Source organism: Hippopotamus amphibius, chromosome 2 (assembly GCF_030028045.1).
Source record: "Hippopotamus amphibius kiboko isolate mHipAmp2 chromosome 2, mHipAmp2.hap2, whole genome shotgun sequence".
NCBI classification, from domain to species: Eukaryota; Metazoa; Chordata; class Mammalia; order Artiodactyla; family Hippopotamidae; genus Hippopotamus; species Hippopotamus amphibius.
The window spans coordinates 22,484,975-22,511,139 of record NC_080187.1 but is presented as its reverse complement, the minus strand read 5'-3'; the positions used below and the strand labels follow the sequence as shown (position 1 = coordinate 22,511,139).

At 40.3% G+C, this 26,165-nt stretch overlaps 1 protein-coding gene across 1 annotated transcript in view; it reads right to left on the bottom strand.

Annotated features, from left to right (window-relative positions):
- SUSD1 (sushi domain containing 1) overlaps positions 1-26,165 on the bottom strand; it is a 123,433-nt gene that overhangs the window by 70,641 nt on the left and 26,627 nt on the right. Inside the window, exon 6 of the mRNA XM_057723478.1 lies at positions 8,278-8,457. Coding sequence (XP_057579461.1) covers positions 8,278-8,457 — 180 coding nt within the window. The remainder of the gene's footprint in view (positions 1-8,277; positions 8,458-26,165) is intronic.

The following is a 26,165-nucleotide window of genomic DNA, read 5'->3' as shown; positions in this document are numbered from 1 at the left end:
CTCCCCTTGAAAGGCAGACCTACAGAGACCTCTCAGGGCGCTGTTGCACTGATGGAGCAATCACTTGCACTCAGTGAAGACCAGTGCAACAAGGCATCGTTACACTGGCTCTGCTTCCTTCCCTGCTCTGTGCACCTGAGCCCTCACTCCTGCTTCCTGGGGTGGCATTCCCTATTGTGGAAAAAATATAAGCCCCCTGCCCCAGGCCCTACTTTCTGGGAAACCCAAGCTAAGATTCCCATCAAGAAGGGTGAGAATGTTGAGTCTCCACCCCAGAAGATGCCGTCCTTCCCTTCTAGTAAATCTTCTCTCAGCCTCCAAGTGGGAAAACACACCTGCCCCTCAGGCCCCTGCAGGGTTGACTCATTTCTCCTCTACTCAGAACCAATACTACCTTTAGATAGACCCTAATCTACTGCTCTCTTTGCCCACGGAAGATTTTCTACCTTTACTAAATCACCCCATCAGCAGCATTGCTGAGATTCTGTGTCACACATTACCTGGTCTTGGGTAAGCCCAGGTCAGCTGACTGAAAATGGGAATAAATGGAGGCAGAGAGAGGAAAACAGGCAAACTTCTGGAGAGACACCAGAGGATCACCTACAGCCATCTAAGGCACTCCTGGGTCTCTACATCAATGCTTCTCCCCAGAGCACAGATAATTTGAAATCAAAGAAATACTCCAGGTGTGGACATGTGTAGCCTGATAGATGCAAAAATCCTATCCGTTCACCTCCTTGGGGAGCACAATGATGAGGCTGGCACCCGTCTTTTATCAGCTTGAACAAGCCCCAAATATTCCCAGTCTCTTCCCTCTCCTGAGTTTCACAGCCCTAGAGTTCTAGGCTCTTCTGCTCACTCCCTCTGGTACTTACCCCCTGGTCCAGAAGGAAAAGGAGGCACCCCACCTCTCACCTTCTCTCTGAGTTGCCAGTAAAGCACATTTCCTTCCCACTCGGGACCCCTTTGCCACCCAAGCAGAGATTAGAAAGGAGACATGAAAGTTTCTTTTCTTGTTCTTCCTTTTTGCTCATTCACTATGACAACCGCAAGTGACATCTCACAAATGCCATCTGCCTCCAGCCTGTGCCATGCTCTCCACACAGATGGGACCCGGATCTGATTATAAGGATGTCAGATATTTCATCCCAAGGAGTAGTTTAACAAAATTCGGTTGCTTTTCCCTCTAGGTGTCTCCAAATCAGCTGGAAAGACTTGTTTATAAATGTATCAGATATTAAACATCCACATTCATGCTGCCCCTTTAAAAGAGATGACTTGGGAGGCTACACTCTAATTCATATAGTACCGAAAACTGAAAACATTTCTGGAAGTTCTCTTTGGAACTGACTCCAGGGCACTTTATTCACCACTGACCCTTAACTGAACGATGACCCAATGCCAAGCATCCTCCCATGCCGGGCACTGGGCTGTGACGGTGATCAGAACGTAAGTGCTCCCCTCAGGAACATGGTGTCTAATGGAGAGAGCAAACATATAAGCAGAAAAATTACAGCTTGGTAAATATCAGGACAAAGTTGCACATAAGCACCACAGGGTACAGAGGAAGAAGCCACCAACTCTCACTGAAGACCTGTGGAAGCCAGCTTCATGGGGGGCATGACCTTCAGGGCTGAATGGCTGAAGAGTGGGGAAGACATCTAAGCAGAAAGAACAGCAGGTCCAATGCCTGCAAGTGGAAAGGGTGTGGCAGATTCAGAGTAGTGACGGAGACGTAATGTGCTGGGGAGGAGGAAAGAGAGGAAGCGAGGTTGCAGAAAGAGAAAGGGATCAAACTTGGGAAGACCTGCTCGCCAGGTTAAGCACAGATTTACTCTGACGAGCCTTGGAGAGCTAAAAGCAGGAAGATGATGGAGATTTTTTTTTTTAGAAAGATAACTCTGGTGTATTTTGAAGGAGACACTGGAAGTCATAAGAAAAGAATGTGATACCCTTTACTCGGTGATTTCAATACATCAAACACTGGTCTTTATAGATTGGATCACACTTTCACAGCAGCCATGGGAGGCAATCATAAAATCAATAATGAGTGGACATTTATTGAGTTGTTACTATGGACCAGATAGTATGCACATTACTTTAAATGTATCACTCATCTAATCTTCAAAGTAACCCCGTGAGTTGACATTATGGTGTCCATTTTACAGATCTGAGGCTTAGTGAAGTTAAATAGTGCCAAAGGTCACACAGCTCGTGAGCAGTCAAGTCAGGATTCAGAACTAGACCTGCCAGACTCCAAAGCCCAGAGCCTTTGCACCAAAACAGTTACTCAGCAAAAAGGTGAAACGATGAAATCAGGGCACTGTATTTAAATCCGTGAGCCATGCTGAAGGAGAAGCAATAGGAGGTGAGAGATAAGGAGTCTAGGCTGACTGCCAGTCTCTGAGTCTGAATGGATTGGCTTCTACTGTTCTCACAAGAAATATAGGATTAGGCAGACCGGGTTTGTGAGAAAGAGACTAATGAATTGTGTTTAGAACATGCCAAGTCTGAGTTCATCTACCCAGGTGAAAAAACAGTCTTGAAGGTCATCAATGTATGGATAGTAGTTGAAGCCCTGGGTGCAGGGGACACACCCAGGTAGGACATGGAGAGCGGGTGGCATGATGGCAGGACACTGGGACACACAGAAACCCAAGGGGAAACTAGAGCAGAAAGAGCAACACAGAAGGAGGTCGGGGGTTGGCTGGGAGAGTGCAATGCCTCGGGAATCGAGGAAAGATCTGAAGGAGCGTCTGCATCCTCGAAAGTTATCTCCCTTCCTTCCCACAGTCCCCGCAACCTCCTCGTTCCCACCCAGGAAGGGCCTGGAGCAGAGCGTAAGGCACTGGGGGCTGGATTCCTCACTCTTCTCTCACAGGGCTCTTTCTCTCCCAATGGGGGGCTCATGGTGCCATGATCAGATCTGAGGTCTGACTGGATAGAGGCAGGCAGAGCAGGTCTCTGGCTTGTTCAGCTGCAGGACGCTTAGGTTTCTCTGGCTTTAAACAAGGAGGTCCCCACAGCATCCAATTGAACTCTACATTGAACTTTGGGAACCAAAGCCTCCCTAGGTACTAAAAGACCTTTGCTCTGTTTTAGATTCTGCAATGTAGAGCATGGGTGCGAGCATGTGCGTGTGTATAAATGTACATGTATATACAGCTATGTATTTTAGTATTCTATTAGCATCCAGTATTTCTCTGTGGTACTCATCACATTTGTAACTAAATAATTTTGTAATTAGTTATTTCACGTCTGTCTCTCCTGATTGTAAGCTCTATGACAGCAAAGACAAGATCTATCTATCTCTCCAGCCCCAGAAACTAATACAATGGGTTGGACATAGATATTTTTAAAATATTTATCATTTGGTTGACTGGTTGAATAGATGAATAAATGTATGGCTAGATAATCAATGATGCTAAATGTTGTGGAAAGGTTAAGAGGAATGATGACTGACACTAGAACATGAATTTGACAGTTAGGTGGTCATTAGGGGCCCTGGAGAGAGAGCCATAGTGAAGTGGGGTGCTGGATGCCTGACTCTCCTCCAGGAGGCTCAGAAGAGAATGGGGGGGGGGGGGACAGAGACAGTGAGCACAGACTACTCTCTCAGAAGTCCCCCTGTGGGCAGGGCCTGGTCTAGTGCCCTCCCTTGGTTTCCAATTTTATATCCATTTTCTTCACTTTTGGAAACAGTAAAAGGTCCTACAGAATAAATTCAACAGACCCTAAGAGAATGTCAAGCTTAATGTCATTTCTAGTATCTGATTTCAAAAGTGATGTGACCGATCTTCTTATATGACTCACAAACTACCTCCAAAGGCAATTTCCAAACAGATTACAAAACCAACACATTTTGATAATAGCAGCATCACTGAAATGAGGATATGGCTTCCCAAGGTGACAATTTGAATAAATGCATGTTTGGCTATAAGAGTTTTGTTATGCGTCCTTTCTTGTTTTTAAGTCGTTAGGGTCACATAAAACAGGTAGAAGCAGCATGGCTTAACGTAGTACTTTCTTAAAACACATTATATACTTTAGAATGATTTTTGGTGGCACATGAATACATTTTTAAATGTTTGCTTTGTATTGATTTTTGTGTATATTTGAAAAAACCTAGGTGTTCACCAAAGTCATGATAGCACATATATTATTGTGTCCTTGATCAATAAATTTAAATTAAAAATTTGTTTTAAACATAAGTTGTTTTAAGAAACTTGGTGAATTAAATATTACTTTTGTTCTGGAAAACATTGTCAGGGTGGTCTACAAAAAACTCAAGCTTGGGAAACTGGTAGGCGAGAGATCATGGGCTTTCCAGGTTTAAAGACCTGAGTTCAACGCCTGTCTCTGCCATTTATGAGTCATGGAATGACCCTATGAAAGTTGCTTAACTTTTATGAGTCTCAGATTACTCATCTATGAAATGAAAATATCAATACTTCACAGGCTTTTTCTAAGGACAAAATGAAATCAAGCACCAAGGCTCCCAGCAGAGCCACGGGTATTTAAGTTGGCGCGTGGTCAGTGGTGGCCATAATGCTTGACGGTCTAAACATTACGCACATATTCCAACAAACATCAGCCATGTGGCTATTTGCATAAAGGTGCCCATTTATTCCGGTTGACCTTTCTCTTCCATCTGAAATATGTCTAGCTGCAAGTGAGCACTCACTGGGCTGAAGAGGAAGATCAAAACAGAGGGGCAGGAGCTAACAGGAGGCCTGGAGGCATTTGGACTCAGTCCCTGAGTCGGGTGAGGGGGCTCCGAAAGGATCCCAGCAGTCAAACAGTCTGTTTCAATAGAGATGTTGCTCTTCTAAGAGCCTGGAGTGAGTGAGCGTCAACTTCATAATTATTAACTCAGAATCTAAACATAAAAAGCCAAATGACCTGTGCAGAATGAAAGCCGGGGACAGTCTTATCAAGAATGAATCAGTCTCTTTGATCTTGAGGTAAACCGACTCACTGAACATCAAGCTTCCACCTGGGGTTTTTCCAGACACTAAAGTAATTGCCTAATTCTCAGCTGTCTGGAGTTTCCAATGTAAGCTGGCCTTAAAAAGAAAAGTCCCACCACCTTGCCGGAGTTCACACTCCATTAAAAACATATACAGATCTAACTGAATCACTTTGCTATACAGCAGAAATTAGCACAACATTGTAAATCAACTATACTTCAATAAAATTAAACATACATATGCTTAGTAAACATATACACATACATATCCGTGCTTATAATCCAAAGAAATAGGGACTCCAGAAATATATTTAACTAAAAACAACCCACATAAAGTGAAGATAAATTATTACACCCAATTTAGAATGAAACACTCAAGTATAAAAAGATGGGTAAACAGAATGAAAACAGAGCACAGGGATAGAAAGAATTCACAGGTTAGGCAGAAAAGTAGAAGAAGATGGGGGAAAAACCCAAAAGTGAACATCGAGGAAGGTAAATACAAAATACACAGAGAGAATTGGGACAGAAGGGGAGGTATGAAGAAATGGGTGAAAAATAGGAAAAAGAAGGAAGGGGATGCAGCTGAGCAAGAGCCATGGTAATCAGCATCCCTTACTACAGTTCCAGAACCCTCTCCTACCTACCTACCCAGCGATCGTGTGCACTGTGCCATGAATTAATCAGCATGTAAATCGCCCCCTTTATCTGCGGAAATTGAATTTAGCTGCCAATCTTGATTGAGTGCATAGAGGCCTCCTCACAGAAAGATCACAGCTCTCAGGGAGAATGCCTTTTCTCTCCTTAAATCAAAGCTTGCACAAACCCATGGAAACAGCTGCAGCTGGAGCCACAGACTTTGTGAACAGTGGCAGGCTTAGGTCGGCAATTATAATTAGCAGTTACATAACATGTTTGTTCTTCAAAGTCTTCTACAAGCATCAGCTAATTAATAGCTTACTATGCCCCATGCAGATCCTCTGGTTTCTCATGCAGTGACTAATCCTGGTACCCCCACTGAATTCTGAAGGGTGGAGGTACAGCAGCTTGAGAGCTGAAACAAATGGCTGAGGGTCCAGAAGCTACACCCAGCTCTCTGACCAAGTGACTCCGTAGGTAGCTCTGGGCCAAGACCACCTCCCCAAATGTTGTATTCAGCAACCCATGAGGCAGCTGCCTTATCTCCTCCAAATAACTCTTAGAGGTGCTGCTGGAGGTGTGATAATAGTTTGAAATGACTATCCGTCTGGTTCAAAATGGCATTAGCTTTCCTCAATGTCACCAGTATGAAGACTGGGACTCTGGAGTCCTTGGTGTTAGTTACAGGTTTGCCCTTGCTTCTCTGTGCACGCTGGGCAAGTCATTGGGACCCAAGAGAAGGCCAAACTAGATCTCTGGGTTCTCCTCCATGTCTACCCTTCCTTGTTACTATGATTGCAATCTCTAGCCTACATCCCGCTGCAATTGCGGAGGAGATAACTGAATGTGGGAAACGCATGGCACAGACAGGGCCTCAGCAGCAGAGCTGAGTTCTTCATCTGCTTCGGGGATGCTTTACCCAAGGACGTCAGAGGTCTATGATTCTGTAAAATATTATATGTATATGTGTGTGTGCATTTCTTTGGAGAAAAGTCTATTTACCCTATTGCCCTGTAAATTCCAAGAAGGTAGTGTCCAGCAAAGCACCTCACACATAGTGTATGCTAAATAAACATCTACTGAACAAACTGATAGATTTCATCAACCTCCTAGCCCCAAAATGGTCATGAACCATTCCTGTATGGACAAATAATCGCCAGCAGTCCACATGTTGCATTTGCTCCACTTAGACTTTCCTATGGAAAACTTTGGCAAGACCCAAGATATTCTTCCATAATTCTGTGGCAAGTCAAACCAGAGACCCAGATCAAAGCTACTTGAGATTTCACTCTTCAAAGATCCGTCTTCAGAGCCAAACAAGTCAACATCTATATATAAATTCCCAGAGCCATTCAAGACCGGGTGCCAATCATTTGTCACACCCATGGCCAACCATCACAAACCTAAGGATCATTGCCTTTTCTCATCTTACTTCCTGGAGGCGGAGGTGTGGAATAAAGTATGTGGAAGTCCATGTCTTGGACTCATGAGAAGATCCTCTTCACGCAAGGCTAATAATTTCAGTAAAAGACCTAACATATGCACCGTGGTTTAAACTTCAAAAAGCTCCCTGTAGATTATCTCATTTCATTCCCTCTTAACAACTATTTGACGGAGGAAAAGCAGGCTTTATTTTCCCCCTCTTACAGATGAGGCCCTGGGAGAATAATGCCTTACTTGATGACACAGCTAACATATGGCACTGCTAGAATTTGAACTGAAGTCTCAAAACTCCTTTTCACTGGTAATTCCATTTGGGGGCATATATCCAAAAGAATTGAAAGCAAGATTCCCAAAGAGATATCTGTATGCTCGTGCTCACAGCAACATTATTCACAAAAACCGAAAGGTGGAAGCAACACAACTGTCCATCAATGGACAAATTGACAGGCGTAATGTGTGTGTGTGTATGTGTGTATGTGTATACAGAACACTATTCAGGCAGAAAAAAGAAGGAAATCCCACCATTGGCAACAACATGGATGAACCCACAGTACATTAAGTGAAATAACCCAGTCACAGAAAGATAAATCCTACATGATTCTGCTTACATGAGGCCAATTAGCCAAATTCATAGCAACAGAAAGCACAATGGTGGTACCAGAAGCTGTGTGTGGGGTGGGGAGAGAAGTAGGGAGTTATTGTTTAATGCGTAGAGAGTTTCAGGTCTTTCAAGATGAAAAATTCTGGAGACTGGCTGCACAAGTTGAACATAATTAACACTGAAAAATCGTTAAGACGGTAGATTTTATGTTGTGCATATTTTACCACGATTAAAATAAACATTAAAAACCTCGTTAAACATTACACCACCTTTTCTCTGAAAAGCTGTCAACATGTGCTGAATTAGGACTTTTAAGTATGCCCCCCTGAGAAAATAGTTCATGGAGAAAAATATTTCAGCCAACCAAGCAGAAGAGACAGGAATCACTGTGATTTAAGGTGAGTTTCAAAAGATAGATGCATGACATTTTCTATCCAACTTCTTTTCCCAATCCACCCTCTAAATCTTCAGGGTTTAGCTGACAAACCTAAAGCCAGGTGCCCACCCAGATAAATGGCACAGCCAGGCACAGTACACAGGCTGAGCAATTGAAGGCTTTAGGTGCTATACTCCCGCTGGCTGTTTGCTTCCAGGAGACAGGAGCCCTGCAGAATAGAGTCTATACCTGTGCATGACAGAGTACTTGTTCTCCAGGTGCCTTTCTCTGTGCAAACGGAAGTGATCTTTCCTCCAGGGCTCTCAAAGCCCTCTTGACAGACATAGTGTGCCACGCCGCCCAGGCTGGAGCTGTGATTCCCCACCAGGACCGCGTGCTGCACTTCTGGAGGGTGGCCACAGTCGATTTCTGCAATGGGAAGTAGCACAGCACTTGTTATGACCCATGACTTCTATCCCATAATTCATCTTTCAGAAATAAACATTCAGTAATGATAGGGTCCAGTCATAAGGGAAAAGAGAAAATACTAATCCTATCAAATAATCCAATTACAGGTATTTAAAATAAGATTATTCAGGAGAAAGGAAAATAGAGATCTCTGAGTTTAATGAAATTTACAAACGTATAATATATAGAAAATATTCCAATTATGAGATTGTTTATACTATAAAGAATTCCTTGGTCAATGAAATAATCCATCTCAGAGTTCTTTTAAATTTTAAGGTTTTCTGGTACATTTTCCTATGTACCTTCTGATCATTAGTTCCTGAGTAGATGATAATGCATTTGTAGTTTTGTTGCCAACTGAATAGTAAATGAAATATATTTTAAAAATCTAACTTTTTTCTTAATAAATTTATTTATTTATTGGCCATGTTGGGTCTTTGTTGCTACACGTGGGCTTTCTCTAGTTGTGGTGAGCGGGGGCTACTCTTCAATGTGGTGCACAGGCTTCTCATTGGATGGCTTCTTTTGTTATGGAGCACGGGCTCTAGGTGCTTGGGCTTCAGTAGTTGTGGCGTGTGGGCTCAATAGTTGTGGCACACGAGCTTAGCTGCTCCATGACATGTGGGATCTTCCTGGACCAGGGATTGAACCTGTGTCCTCTGCATTGGCAGGCAGATTCTTAACCACTTCGCCAGCAGGGAAGTCCCTCTTAACTTTTTATTTATTTAATTTTTTAAACTCTTTATTGGAATATATTTGCTTTACACTCCTGTACAAGTTTCTGAGGTACACCAAAGTGAATCAGCTGCACTCATACACACATCCCCACATGCCCTCCCTCCCATGACTCCCTCCCCCTGCTCCCTGTCCTGACCCTCTAAGGCATCTCCCATCATCAGGTTGATCTCCTTTTGTTACACAGCAACTTCCCACTAGCTATCTATTTTACAGCTGGTAGTGTAAATATGTCTATGCTACTCTCTCACTTCGTCCCAGCTTCCCCTTCGCCCCCCACCCCAGCCCCGTGTCCTCAAGTCCATTCTCTACTTCTGTATCTCCACTCTTGCCTGTCACTGGGTTCATCAGTACTATTTCTTCAGATTCCATATATATGTGTTAGTATACAGTATTTGTTTTTTCTCTTTCTGGCTTACTTCACTCTGTATAACAGACTCTAGGTCTATCCACCTCATTACATAGAGCTAGATTTCATTCCTTTTTATGGCTGAGTAATATTCCATTGTATATATATGCCACATCTTCTTTATCCATTCATCTGCTGACGGGCATTTAGGTTGTTTCCATGTTCTGGCTATTGTAAATAGTGCTGCAATGAACATTGGGGACATGTTTCTTTTTGGATTATGGTTTTATCTGGGTATATGCCCAGGAGTGGGATTACTGGATCATATGGTAGTTCTATTTGTAGTTTTTTGAGGAACCTCCAAACTGTTTTCCATAGTGGCTGTACCAGCTTACATTCCCACCAACAGTGCAGGAAAGTTCCCTTTTTTCCACACCCTCTCCAACATTAATTGTTTCTAGATTTTCTGATGATGGCCATTCTGATCGGTGTGAGGTGATACCTCATTGTGGCTTTGACTTGCATTTCTCTAATAATTAGTGACGTTGAGCATCTTTTCATGTGTTTGTTAGCCATCTGTATGTCTTCTCTGGAGAAATGTCTATTTAGGTCTTTTGCCCATTTGTGGATTGGGTTATTTGCTTTTTTGGTATTAAGCTGCACGAGCTGCTTGTATATTTTGGAGATTAATCCTTTGTCTATTGCTTCATTGGCAAGTATTTTCTCCCATTCTGAGGGTTGTCTTCTTGTCTTGTTTATGGTTTCTTTTGCTGTGCAAAAGCTTTTAAGTTTCATGAGGTCCCATTTGTTTATTCTTGATTTTATTTCCATGATTCTAGGAGGTGGGTCAAAAAGGATCTTGCTTTGATGGATGTCATAGAGTGTTCTGCCTATGTTTTCCTCTAGGAGTTTTATAGTGCCTGGCCTTACATGTAGGTCTTTCATCCATTTGGAGTTTATTTTTGTGTATGGTGTTAGGAAGTGTTCTAATTTCATTCTTTTACATGTAGCTGTCCAATTTTCCCAGCACCACTTATTGAAAAGGCTGTCTTTTTTCCATTGTATTTTCTTACCTCCTTTGTCAAAGATAAGGTGCCCATATGTGCTTGGGTTTACCTCTGAGTTCTCTATTCTGTTCCATTGATCAACCTTTCTATTTTTGTGCCAGTACCATACTGCCTTGATCACTGTGGCCTTGTAGTATAGTTGAAGTCAGGAAGCCTAATTCCACCAACTCCGTCTTTCCTTCTCAAGATTGCTTTGGCTATTTGGGGTCTTTTGCGTTTCCATACAAATCGTAAGATTTCTTGCTCTAGTTCTGTGAAAAATGCGGTTGGTAATTTGATAGGGATTGCGTTGAATCTGTAAATTGCTTTGGGTAAGATAGTCATTTTCACAATATTGATTCTTCCAATCCAAGAACATGGTACGTCTCTCCATCTGTTTGTATCATCTTTGATTTCTTTCATCAGTGTCTTATAGTTTTCTGCATACAGGTCTTTTGCCTCCTTAGGCAGCTTTATTCCTAGGTATTTTATTCTTTTTGTTGCAATGGTAAATGGGAGAGTTTCCTTAACTTCTCTTTCTGTTCTTTCATTGTTAGTGCATAGGAATGCAAGAAATTTCTGCACATTAATTTTATATCCTGCTACTTTACTAAATTCATTGATTAGTGCTAGCAGTTTTCTGGTAGAGTCTTTAGGGTTTTCTATATATAATATCATATCATCTGCAAAGAGTGACAATTTTACTTCTTTTCCAATTTGGATTCCTTTTATTTCATTTCCTTCTGACAGCTGTGGCTAACACTTCCAACACTATGTTGAATAATAACAGTGAGAGTGGGCACCCTGTCTTGTTCCTGTCCTTAGAGGGAATGCTTTCAGTTTTTCCCCATTTAGGACGATGTAGGCTGTTGGTTTGTCATATATGGCTTTTATTATGTTGAGGTAATTTCCTTCTATGCCCATTTTCTGGAGAGTTTTTATCATAAATGGATGTTGAATTTTGTCAAAAGCTTTTTCTGCGTCTATTGAGATGATCATATGGTTTTTATCTTTCAATTTGTTAATATGGTGTATCACACTGATTGATATGCGTATATTGAAGAATCCTTGCATTCCAGGGATAAACCCCACTTGATCATGGTGTATGATCTTTTTAATGTGCTGTTGGATTCTGTTAGCTAGTATTTTGTTGAGGATTTTTGCATCTATATTCATTCGTGATACTGGCCTGTAATTTTCTTTTTTTGTGACATCTTTGCCTGGTTTTGGTATCAGGGGGATGGTAGCCTCGTAGAATGAGTTTGCGAGTGTTCCCCCTTCTGCTATAATTTGGAAGAGTTTGAGAAGGATAGGTGTTAGCTCTTCTCTAAATGTTTGATAGAATTCGGCTGTGAAGCCATCTGGCCCTGGGCTTTGGTTTGTTGGGAGATTTTTAATCACAGTCTCAATTTCCATACTTGTGATTGCTCTGTTCATATGTTCTATTTCTTCCTGGTTCAGTCTTGGAGGATTGTACTTTTCTAAGAATTTATCCATTTCTTCCAAGTTCTCCAATTTATTGGCATGTAGTTGCTTGTAGTAGTCTCTCATGATCTTTTGTTTTTCTGCGGTGTCCATTGTTACTTCTCCTTTTTCATTTCTAATTCTGTTGATTTGCATCTTCTCCCTTTTTTTCCTGATAAGTTTGGCTAGTGGTTTATCAATTTTGTTTATCTTCTCAAAGAACCAGCTTTTAGTTTTATTGATCTTTGCTATTGTTTCCTTCCTTTTTCATTTATTTCTGATCCGATCTTTATGATTTCTTTCCTTCTGCTCACTTTGGGGTTTCTTTGTTCTTCTTTCTCTAGTTGTTTTAGGTGTAATGTTAGGTTGTTTATTTGATATTTTTCTTGTTTCTTGAGGTAGGACTGTATTGCTATAAAATTCCCTCTTAGGACTGCTTTTGCTGCATCCCCCTCTTAACTTTTTAAAGCAAATGGGGAACGTATTTATAGTCTAAACATTCCATTTATATGTACCTTTCAAAGAAAAAAATCAGTTGCATAGAGGGAGACAATCTGGAATTATAAAATTGATATGAAATTTCTTCTCTGCAACTCTGACTACTGGAATATTTACAGAGAACAATGTGAAGAAAAAGGATTATGACATTACCATTTTAGACGCAGCCAAATTCTACTTGACGTAAGAATGAAAGAATCATTTTCAGATATTTTACAATTTTTTAAAAATCTATATGTGTATCTTTCCTGAAAAAAAGCCAAAGTTAACTCCAGTCCAACAACAACAACAAAAAAATAAATCGGAACAAATGTCCTAAGAAATAAGGACAGGGTTTTAGAAGAAACTTTAGTGAACAATGAAACCAGCATGATGTACAGATGTCTCCAAAATCATTTAACTGTGATTGTAGAGCTTGATAGAACTAGTAGTAGATGATTCTAGAACTACAAGCTAAATAATGTGAAAAATTAATAATTTGAAAATTAAATTCCAAATTATTTCAATAAAATCTGAGCAGTGAGATAAAGAGAAGAAATAAAACATGCTAAATTTCCCACACAGCAGTGGAGAGCTCATTAACACAATTTTATTCAAGGAAGCATAATAAATATAAAATATAAAATAAGGAAATCATAATAATTCCAAGTGTAAGCAATAGTCCAGTTATACCTAAATCCAGAAAGAAAAAATATATAAATTTTGGCATTCATTCTGATTTTTAGTTTTCTCCCCAACCCGTAGAAAGCCAAGAAAATTAAGTACTGACCTCCAGGCTTTTAAAACACAAGTCCATTTATGGAGATAAAGCATTCAAAATAGATAAAATGGTATGAGCTATTCCCAACTCCCCATTAACCACGCTCAGTCATAGTGATAGGTGGCTTCTCTTAAATGAGTTTCTGATACAGAACTAGTGGATTTCGTGGATTGGTACTCTTCTCCATCCCATTATGGATGTTTGGTCTGTTCTAGAACCCCAGAGTTATTTCCCTAGGGAGGCCTCATGTGTTGTCATTGGAGCTATCATTAAGACTCTCAATACAACAGCTCAACCCATCTGATCGGTCACTTGGATCTGAGATTTTTCAAAGAAGAATCAGGCTCTGGTCAGTGCAGATGCAAATTCTGAGCAGTTATGGGACCAGAATGAGGTGGTCATTAAATAAATCCTCCAACCCTGTCTACCTCTCAAGTCCCATATTTGCTCACAGGGATTTGTTCCCTTCTCATACATGTTGATCACACAAGACCCCTTGGCCCTCAGCATGTTTTCCCAACATCAAACCTTTAGACATGTTTACTGGCCCAAAACATTCCAAGACATGACTGTATTTGTGTGTACACGAGCAACCAACCGAGCAGGTGGTTAATGTTTCCTAAGACTGCCCAGTCATTGTTGACATCTGAAACATCTAGTTTAAGCCAGGGTTCAGTTACAGCACGAAATTAGAGGGCTCATCAGTGAATAGATCGAGGGTATAGGTTTATATAGGTCTATGGACCTTGAAGCTGAAATTCTAAACAGCACATTGGAGAGGTCTGGGAGGGAATCCAGCGACAGAGAGTAGGATTAGGGGAGAAGCATAGATACTAAAGGAATAAGAGTACAGAAAATAACTAAATTGGCTCCCATCTTGGACATCACCAAGAATAATGGAAGGCATAGTGGCTCTAGCTGGGACAATAAGATTTTTTTAAATTAATATTAAACTGGGGGTAGCTGAGAAATCAATAGTCTGGTCTCTAGGGACTCAGGTAGATGCCCAGTGGTAGGCAATCTGGACCCAACTTTGTGAGTTCCCATCACAGAACTATTCAAGTTGGACAGTCCTATGGCAAGAGATATTTAGAGAGGATTCCAGCATGGCCTGGATTAAACACATGATTCTAAACAACAGCTATACAATCTGAATCACCTGGGGAGCTTTTGAAAAATCACACATGCTGGAGTTTCACACACACCCCCTCACCCTCACCCAGAAATCACTCTTCTGAATGAGTAGTACTGAGTTGGGTTCTTGGCATCCACATTTCTACAAAGCTGCAAATTTGATTTGTATGCACACCTGCAGCTGAGAATCTAAATTAAATATTGGTACGAACGGCTACCATTTACCATCACAGGCATTCCGATAGGGTGATCACTTCTTACAGTAACCCTCCATGGTAGAGATTATTCCCCCATTTTATAGGTAAAATGGTTCAACATGGTTAAGTAAAACATCCAAAGTCACACAGGTAGTCATGTGATGGCTAGCAGCTGAATCCACATCCGTCAAACTCCTTCTCCTACACCCACTGCCTCTCAAAAGCAGCTCCATCTCTGAAAACCTACAGTATATGTCCCTCTCCACCCCCTTCTGCCTTGCTCACTCTGTCACTCCTCAAGGTACACTCTTTCTCCCTCATACCTAGCAAAACCCTTCCCAATGACGAATCTGCTCCATGACTAACAGAGGGGTCCCTTCTTCCTCTGAACTTTCACAGCCTATGTTCATTTGTTCATTTATTCCTATATTTACTGAGCACCTAATACATGCCAGACACTATGCTAGTCACTACAGCACTGAACAAAATGGTTAAGGTTGGTGCCCTCACAGAACTTAGAGAGAGAGTAATTAGACAAAAAAATAAATCAACAAGGTAATTGCAGATTGTGGTAAATGTTATATAGGAGGAAAGATAATGTGATAGAATGGGAAAGACTTTTTAAATGGAGTGCTCGGGAATGGTTTGAGCTTTCCGAGGAGGTAATATCTGAGTTAGGACCTGAAGGATGAGAACGAGCCAGTCATATTCAGGACCAGAGGAAGAACATTTCAATTGAATGAACTACCCAATGCAAAGACCCTGAGGCGAGAAAGCTCTTGACGTGTTCCAGAAGGGGAAATGCAGCCTGTTGGCTGGAGCACAGTTAGCAAGAGGGAGAGTGGCATGAGAGGAAGGTGCAGAGAAGAGGAATGCCAGATCATAGAGGGCCTTCGAAGCCTTAGGAAAGAGCTTGGATTTTATTTAAAAGCAGTGGAAAAAATAAATAAATAAAAAATTTAAAAATAAAATAAAAGCAGTGGAATGCCATTGGAGGGTTTTAAGCAAGGGAATGAAATAATCTGACATATTTTTAAAAGACCATTTTGACTGTCGGGTGGAGAACAGATGGGAGAACAGGAGTGGAAGGAGAGGTCAGTTAGCATCTAGAGCAGTAGCCCAACAGAGAGAGCTGAGGTCTTGGATGCACTTGAGAGGTGATGGTAGAGATGGAAAGAATGGGATGGATTCAAGACATATCCTGGAAGCAGAACAATGTTTTCGGTGATGAGTTGGATGTGAGGGTGAGAGAAGAGGTAGAATCAAGAATGATTATATCTCTTATTCATTTGACCTTTATTTCCTGCTTGAGGATTTAGTAGTTTTTTAATGACTATGTCTTCTCAAATATATGGACAGTTCCTAAAGGACAGAATCTTTATCTTACAATCTCTTGCAACCCCACAATGCCTACTTACAATCATATGTTTTACATGGTAAATAATCAAGAAATAGTTGTTCATTGGTAGCTTGCTACCACTTTATCATTGTTCAAGATGCAATAAATGTTACTTTGATATGATCACAGCTTCTCAGGAAGGAAACACACATGAGTAAATTATAGGTACAAATAACAAGACAGGAACACATTACCTCTATATTTTCTACCCAACAGAGGTAACTCACACCTACCAAACACCAAGTAGATGAAAGCTGAGAAAAAGACCCACAAAAACTAATATCGGTCTTTTACCAGTGAATTCTGAGAAAGCTGTTTAAACCGCAATAATTTTAATCATAATAGCATGCATCAAAATTTTACTAAACACAAGGTATTAGATGTACACTATCTTATTTATTTCTCACAGAAAACCTTACTGCAAGGTAAATGATTTATACCCATGTAGTTTACAGATACAAAAATGGAGATCTTAAGAGTTTAAGTCATATTCAAAAGTTACACCACTATAAAAAGACAGAGCCAGTATTCAAACCATGGTTTTTACAACCCCAAAGTCCAGGTCCATTAAGTCCAGGCAACCTCACACTGAAGGGGTCCACTCTAGGCTTTGACTGGGACTGACCTTATAGGTTAGCTAAAACCTCAGATGAAAAGGCTGCATGAAAAAGCATTTAAATCAGCCTGGACGGGTTCTACGACAACTCCCTCTGCCCCAATCTTGTCTTCAGGAAATTTCCCAGAGCAAGAGAGCTGCTGGAAATGGATCTCCCCTGCCACTGTATTTGTCCCAAAGCCTTCTTGGTACTGATGTTTAACCCTATGATATGGGGGTGTGGCCCAGGTCTTGCCTAGAAGATAAGCCCATCACAGATATTCCCACCATGCTTAAGAGAGATGGCAGCCACTGCCACTTCTACTCAGACCAAATGCTACCCAAGAAAGCAGGTGGCCCCGATTACTGACATTCAAAATTCAATCCAACAGAGGCTGCAACAGATAATAAAAATATCACTATCACAAGGAAAGAAGCCATTTAAAAACAGTTAACATCCAAAGGAAAGGAAAAAGAAAAGCAGCACAAATTTTGTATTGCATATGCATAGGCGTGTTCATTAAAGCACACGTTTCTCTGGCTAATTACATCATTAACAACGTTTGGATCTGCATCAGGAATACAGTCAGCTAATTATGAATGTGGCTGGGAATTTTTCCTTAGTATCCTATTATCTGTGATTTTATTCAAATAATCAACTTCAAAATAGGTCTCCGTGGGGGGAAATGTGTTGTGCCAGTTTCAAGGGCCACAGTGATATTGTAACTCTGTTTCATATCTTGAAGGTAAAAATGTCTGTTCTTACTGCTAGCTCTAAAATTCTATCCAAGAAAATATTCCACAAGGAAATCTGATGAAAGGTACAGGCAGCTTATGGCATCTAATCAACAACTGTATTACCAATGACTGCTGTTTATTACACATATCAGCACAACAACGTGACTGATGACAGAAATAACAGAGTAATGTAAGGCTTAATCTAAGACTGTTTTAGACCAATAAGTACCAAGCTGAGAAAGAAAAAAAATGAGCCATAATATCTACAAATTGAGGCAGACATTTTGCCAGATGCTGGGGGAATGAATGATTGACCTATTCCCCGTATTGATATTGACAAAAACAAAAAACAAAAAACCTTCCCAGAAAAATAAACGACTAGATGAAACACTGGCAAAAGGGCAAATACAAGGACAGAAATGAAAGAAAATCACATTAAAGTCAGTTTTCATCTTTACACAACAATAATAGGAAGAAGTCTCTATCGTGCCTTAGGGTCAAATCAGAAAGTTTATGTAACACCTGGAAATCAGTGTAACACGATAGGTTGTAAGGGCCGAAACAGTCTAGGCAGATGAATACAAGAGTCTACACTACACTCACATTCTAGATCAGGTAATCCAGCACTTATACCTAAACTTTCTTCATTTGTAAAAATGTTCTCATTCCCTCTTAACAGTAAGCTCTCTGCAGGCAGTGGCTATATCCTATATTTTTAGAATATCCCCTGTAGTCATGTGAGTTACTAATATCATTATGAACATTAATTCTGGTGAAGTTTATATATAAGAAACATGGCCTAAGGAATGGGCTGAAAAGTGTAGCCTTATGACAAAGTTTCATGCACTTTATGGCATGTTCTGAATTTGGCCAAATATAGTTAGACACTCAATCCAGGATCACTTGAGCATTAAATTACATACATCATTGATGTTGGGTTGCAATCTAACATCGAAATACACAGCAACTTGAATTTGGAAAATGTTATCACAATCATCAAAAGGAAATGGGAGGGTTATAGGCGATACTTTTGAGAAAGAAGCACATTCTCAAAAGTATCGACAGCTGCTGAACTGCTGTGACTCAGCACATTAGTACCAAAAAGCCTACTTGCCCTTAAGACAGTAGAAAGAAAAAAACTACTTCTTGATGGATTTTTTATTCTAAAGTCTCCCATGAACTTTAACCTCAACTAACAATACATTCCCTTCAGATCGTACTCACAGATCATCTGGAGGAAAAAGAAAATTTTCCATTTCACATAAAAACACTTACTGTCAACCAACAGTGTCTTATATGGAAACAGCTAGAATCTGAACACTTCAGAAACTGCAGAGGAGGTGACAGAGTAGGTAAAAGCGTGAATGCGGGAAGGAAAAAAAAAGCTGGAAGGAGGAAAAAAAGAGTTTATCAGCATATCTCTTATAAAGATCTCCCATTTGTAGAGGTGAAATGGTTTTTGATGCTTTGAGCTGCATAGGAATCTTTCTTTTTTCAAAAACTAACATTAAAACTCTTCATTTTTATGTTCTAGCTGTAAATAGAACACTTGAATCAAAAACCAATAAATAAGGTAAAGTGAAAGCTAATGACTTTTAGACCTTCCCGCTTTACGGTAGGAAGTTTCAAAAGACCTTGAATTTTTGTTAGAAACATTACCTGCCTGCCACTCCCTACTAGATTATGACTCTCTTACGACGGCAAACACTTATCCAGCAGCTACTCTGCATCGAGCAAAATGCCAAGTGCTTTTTATCATTATGTCATTAAATGTTCATAATAACTCTATAAGGTGACCACCATTTTCTCTCATTCTACAGAAGGAAACAGAGTTTGGAGAAGTTTAGAAGTGGTGATGGAACCCCTGAGCAGCTCAGCCAAAACTCACACAAGACTTTCTGATTCTAAAGTTCACGCTTCATCACCCTGAGTCTTATAACCAATGTCATCATTCATTTTGAACACTCAAGTGGCTCCAATCGTTTGTAAGTGACATGTTCAATGGCATTTACTTGGCAAAAGGGTCACACAAGAGATTTGTTGCATGCAGCAAGTCAAGACAGTTTTTAAAGATCAATATGTAGTGAGGTGCCAGAAAATCGATTTCAAAGGAGCAAAAACTCCCATCACCTGGAACACAGATGCTAAACACATAAGTGTGTTGCCAGGCCAACCTACCTCACCCAGGTGGGCATGAGGAGCCAATCACGGCATTCTCCCCTGCTAAGTCCAGATATGGTCCCAGAACCCTCACACACACTGCTAAAAATTCAGAGATAGTGATGCAGTGAAGCTTGTCTGCCACTCCTCACCTGAATGCACTCATTTGTATTCCAACTTATATCAAAGCTTTTTCAAACCCTCCCCAACCACATAGAGAGGAGATTGGGCTCCACTAAGAAAATCTTAAAAGATGAAGAGTTGCAGCAACAACTAATATCCTTCTGGGTGGAGCTTTTCATCATTGCATCCCACCTTCAGGGCTCACTAAGCCTGTTTCTATATGGAATTTGCCTTCCGGAAAAGTGCTTTGGGTTCTCAACTTGATACATAACCTAGTGACATAAGGTAAGCCGCTTCCTTGCTCTGGTTCTTAATCGGAAATGATACCTATTATTAGCTGTAAATGGAGTATTTGTGAAATGCCAACATATTACCCACCTCAGAAGGCATTTCTAAAAAGCAAGTGAAACAATGTTTATGGAACATTGTAAACCTTAAAGTGCTGGTCACCTCTAGAGAAGTGGTCCCCAACCCTTTTGGCATCAGGGACAGGTTTTGTGGAAGACAGTTTTTCCAGGGATGGGGATGGGGGGGAGATGGTTCAGGCAGTAATGCAAGCGATGGGGAGCGATGGGGAGCGGCAGATGAAGCTTCGCTCACTAGCCCGCTGCTCACCTCCTGCTGTGTGGCCAGGTTCCTAACAGGCTGTGTGGACACCGTTGAGGACCCCTGCTCTAGAGAATCAGGCTCTACTATGAACAGACTTGAGAAACCATGCCCCACCCTTGTTAACCAACTCAGAAAAGAAACTCTGCCTCTGAAATCAGTCCTCAAGGTTGGGCCATCCATCCTGGAGGGCCACGTGCATGGATATGGGGAAACCAAGAGTCAGCCCCAGGCCCTTGTTTTTGGTTTATCAAAGCATAGAAATGTCATGCCAGGTGAGAAGCAAGGGTGAAGCTGCAGGAGACAGGGTAAGAAGGTGTGGAATCAGGAAAGGAATGAAGCTTGAGGGGTGAAACAAAAGAGGAGGCCAGGGTTTCAGCAAGGTTCAGCCACAGGATAAGCCTGGGATGCAGTCCAGAAGCCAATTTCACTGTGCCTGCCATCATCTGTGCCACCCTTCCAGGGGACTCGGGGTGCTTCCACAGGCCATAGCACTGTGGAAGGTGCTGGAGAGATGATGCTGAAGAAGACTACATGGTTGCTGAGCTTCCAGATTTACAGCCCAGGAGAGCAGACTGATAAAAACCATGAAAATAATGATAAATTGTACACTTAGGTATTAAGAACGTAATCCTGACATTCTCTGAGAGCAAGAGAATGTCAGGGTGACATTTAAGATGAAACTTGAAAGATGAGAAGGAGTTTGTTGTGCAAAAATCAGGTAGCCTCCCTCAACAGATGAATGAATAAATAAAATGTGCTGTATACATACAGGAGAAAATTATTCAGCCTGAAAAAAGGAATGACGTTCTTCAAAGGGTACAAACTCCCAGTTAAAAAGATAAATAAATACCAAGGATGAAATGTACAACATGATAAATATAATTGACACTGCTGTACATTATACATGAAAATTATTGAGAGTAAATCTATCACAAGGAAAAAATATCATTTTTCTATTTCTTTAATTTTGTATCTATGTGATGATGAATGCTCACTAAACTTGTAATCGTTTCATGATGTATGTAAGTCAAACAATTATGCTGCACACCTTAAACTTATACACTGCTGTGTGTCAATTATATCTCAATAAAACTGAAAGAAAAAAAAAAGGAATGAAGTTCTGAAACATGCTGTAACATGGATGAACCTTGAAAACATTACGCTAAGTCAAATAAGCCAGACATAAAAAACAAGTATTGTATGAGACCACACATAAGAGGTCCCCACAATACAAATTCACAGAGACAGAAAGTAGAACAGAGGTTACCAGGGGCTAGAGGCAGGAAGGAATGGGGAGTTCTTTAATGGGTACCGAGATTCTGTTTGGAACGATGAAAATGTTCTAGAAATGGACAGCAGTGATAGTTGCACAACACTGTAAATGTACTTATTGCCACTGAAATGCACACTTATAAATGGTTAAAATGGTAAACTTTCCATTATGTGTATCTTACCACAATAACAATTTTTAAAGCAGGTTGGCAATTATTTCAAGTAGAGAGAAAAGGCCCTGAAGCTGATAAGGGATTGACATATTGGTTGGGAGAGAATGATGGGAGACGTAACCTGTCCAGAAGCCAAAAAGACAAACCCCAGTTGGCTTCAAACTCCATGGTTAGATCCCAATACTGAGCATATACCCAGAGAAAACCTTAATTCAAAAAGATATATGTACCACAATGTTCACTGCAGCATTACTTACAGTAGCCTGGACATGGAAGCAACCTAAATGTCCATCGACAGATGAATGGATAAAGAAGATGTAGCACATATATACAATGGAATATTACTCAGCCATGAAAAGGAATGAAATTGAGCTATTTGTAATGAGGTGGACAGACCTAGAGACTGTCATACAGAGCGAAGTAAGCCAGAAAGAGAAAAACAAATACCATAATGCTAACACATATATATGGAACCTACAAAAATGGTACTGATGAACCTAGTGGCAGGGCAGGAACAGAGATGCAGACGTAGAGAATGGACTTGAGGACACCAGGGGGAGGGGAAGCTGGGACATAGTGAGAGAGTAGCACTGACATATACACACTACCAAATGTAAAATAAATGGCTAGTGGGAAGCTACTACAGAGCACAGGAATATCAGCTTGATGCTTTGTGAAGACCTAAAGGGGTGGGACAGGGAGGTTGGGAGGGAGGCTCAAGAGGGAGGGGATATGGGGATATCTGTATACACATAGCTGATTCACTTTGTTGTGCAGCAGAAACTAACACAATACTGTAAAGCAGTTATACTCCAATAAAGATTTTTTAAAAAGATAAAAATAAAATATAATATAAACACAAAATCCATGGTTAGGAGTTTGGATTTTATTCTAAGTGTGGTGGCCATTTCACTGTTTTTAGAAGAGTTTTAAGCAAGAAGAAGCAAGTGTAGAAGTGGGTTCTTAAAGGGACTGCTGGTAAGAATTCCCAGCCCAAAAGGAAGAAGGCCCCACAAAAGGATGAGAACAAATCTGGAAGACAGACAGTCCCAGGAACCCTCAGCTGCCTACACTGCAAACCACTCGTCACTGGACCCTTCCACAGGAGGCAAACTACCCACAGGGAAGAACACAGATGCCACCTCTTCCATGAAACACCTCATCTTCCCACCCGAACTCTCTTAGTCTTGACCCATTCTTCTCACGTGACACGTAGGAGCTCACCCTTATAGAACAGTTCATGGTGTACCTGTCTTCACTCTCCTCCCAGACTCCAGACTTTCCTAGTCACAGGATCAATCAAGCACAGCATCAGATCCGGACTCTGGATTTGTTGCTGATGATAACACAGTTACAGTGATTCCCTCACCTTGCTCCTGGCTTGGCTGAATTTTTAAAAACTCAAAGTCTTTAAGCTGTCACTTACAACTGGCACCTTTTCTGAAAATTAAAAAATAATAATAATATCAGCAAAATATTCGGTCTTTTCCAGAGAGTTGATGGAAATGTGTGATGACGTTTCCACAAATTCCTACCTATTTTGGAAGATTTCATCCTCACTTCCAGCATCCACTTCTGAGCCCTGTTCACATGAGGGACTCATGTCACAGCTCCCACCCGCCACCGTCCCCCACCCCCACCAGGGCAGCAGCAGGGCCTCCAGGGATACAGTCACTGGAAGAAGGCAACCAACAGCATCCGCCAACTGTACCTTCTCTGAAGGGGAAGTCCATTATCGGACACACGCTGCCATCTGGGACACACAGCTGCTCCTTCCACAAGTACCTGCTCCTCAGCACCCAAGTTCACAGTTTGCTAGTGTTTTTAGTGGAATTCCCAATTTCTGTGGCTTCATAACGCTGAGCTAAAAATACAGTGCTGGCTGGCACATGCCCCAGATTCTGGAGCCCCAAAGAAGACTGAAGGATAAATAAGAAGAGGTGTGCTTAGAGAGAAGCAGTCTCAGCCGGGAGAAGCCAGTGGCCATGTGGTGAGAAGGGGGAGGGTGTCAGTAGGCGAAGGGAACAGTTATTACAGGAGGGAAAAAAGAAGTGAAGACCCACTAAATGACAGTTCTTTGGGGAATGGAACAAGCACCCTCCTCTAAATTAACTTCCTACATTCTCAGTTCGATAATCCGGATGACTGACTTTCAAAGCAATACAAGTTGTCTTACATGGAGTTTCTTACACAAATTTCTAGGGAGCTCTTTGTTACGCATTATGGTACATTTTAATCTAAGTTCTGTATTTTAATTGATCCATGGAAAGATAATGTTAGAATTAAAATGTACTTTTAGAATTTCTTAACCCCCAGGATGGTAATTATCAGAATGTGTTTAGAGTCTGAATCGCAAATCAGAATATCAAAATAACTTAGCCAAGCATGAAACTGATGTTTCTCAGCTACAGAATAAATTCAATGAAAACTGTTTTATTTTTTCTTTTTGCCAAAATGGAAACAAATTTGTTACTTTGTCTAATACGCTAAAAAAAATTCCTTCAGTAAAGTATCTAAAATATAAAAATCATCCAGGATCCCTCCCAGTGGAAACTACCATGGTTAATGTTTTGATGTATAGCTTTCTAAACTTTTTTATAAACATACATGTACATATGAACTTTTTCAAAGTTAAGAGCACATTATTCATGCAGTTTGTAACTCAGTAATATACTGTTAATACTTACCTATGCCAATAAACATTTTTTCCAACATAATCTTTTATTGGCTACAAAATATCCATTTCATGTATCTGCAATGATTCATTTAACCAATTTCCTTATCAACAGACATCTGAAATTGTTTCCAATAGTTCACTATTATAAGCAACTATAAACAAATATAATTACAGAAAATCAAAAACGTGAGTGCCTTACACTTCTCTCTACAAATAAATTTGAAATAGATGATTTTTCTAAGAATATGTAACTTATCAAAATGGATATCAAAAAGAATAGGAAACTTAGGACCAGTAAGTATTTTTTTTTAAGTATCCCAAGGGCTACCTCTCCCCAAGTACCACATTCAGATAGTTTTCTAGGTGAAATCTTTAAAAATCCTATTTATAGTATTCCAGAGAATAGAGAAAGAAGGAAATGCTTTCCATTCTTTTCTCAATATTTAGAATAATATTAATACCAAAACCAACAAAGATGGCATAGAAAAAAAAATAGACCAATCTCACTTACGAATATCAGTGTAAGAATTCTAAGTAAAATTTAGCAAATATAGTCCAGATTAAAAGAATGAAACATCAAAAGATCCAGAAGAATCCATTCCAGCAACTAGTATTGATTACTATCAGGAAATCTAATAATATAAACCAGCATATAACTGGTTAAAAGGAGAAAAAATATATATGATCACCTTAATATATGCCTAAAAGACATGATAAAAATAACTCATTTCTGATTTTTAAAAAAATCCCAGTAAAATGGGAATAGATGAATGTTTCCTTAATATTATGTAAACATAGCGCTTCCTAAGTGGTTAAGAACCTGCCTGCCAATGCAGGGCACACAGATTCGATCCCTGCTCCAGGAAGATCCCATATGTTGCAGAGCAACTAAGCCCGTGTGCCACAACTACTGTGCCTGCGCTCTAGAGCCCATGAGCCACAACTATTGAGCCCGTGTCCTGAAACTACTGAAGCCCATGTGCCTAGAGCCCATGCTCTGCAACAAAACAAGCCACCGCAATGAGGAGCCCATGCACCACAATGAAGAGTAGCCCCCGCTCTCCACAACTAGAGAAAGCCTGTGTGCAGCAATGAAGACCCAACGCTGCCAATGAATTAATTAATTAAATAATTAATTGGTTAAAATATTATGTTTATATAGCCAAAAACTGGTAAATGATGAAGAAAAAGCCAAAAGTCGAAAACAAACCAAAAGTCAACACCATCGCAAAAACAGAAGCAGTATACCAGAATGATTAAGTACATGACCTCAGAAACTAGAATTCTAAGTTCAAATTTCAACTCTATCACTAGTTGGATAACCTCGAACAAATTACCTAACTTCTCCATGCCTCAGTTTTCCCATCTGTAAAATGTGATAATAATACTCATAGGCATATTGTAAGGACTGAATGAGTATATATATATATATATATATATATATATATATATATATATAATATGTACACAGTGCTTAGAACAGCACTTGGCACACAGCACTCTATCATGGTAAATAAGAAGATAACTAGATGCACGTAACATCAAAAACCCAAGATCATGAATGAATAATGAAACACTCAAACCACTACCATGAAAGTCAGGAATAAGAAAAGAATATTCAAAGTCAACACAAATTTTTCTTCTGAAAACACTAGCTAAGTGGTCAGTCAAGAGAAAAATATAACTTTTATAAACATAGAAAAATGAAAGATGGAATTACCATTATTGGCAGGTGATAAG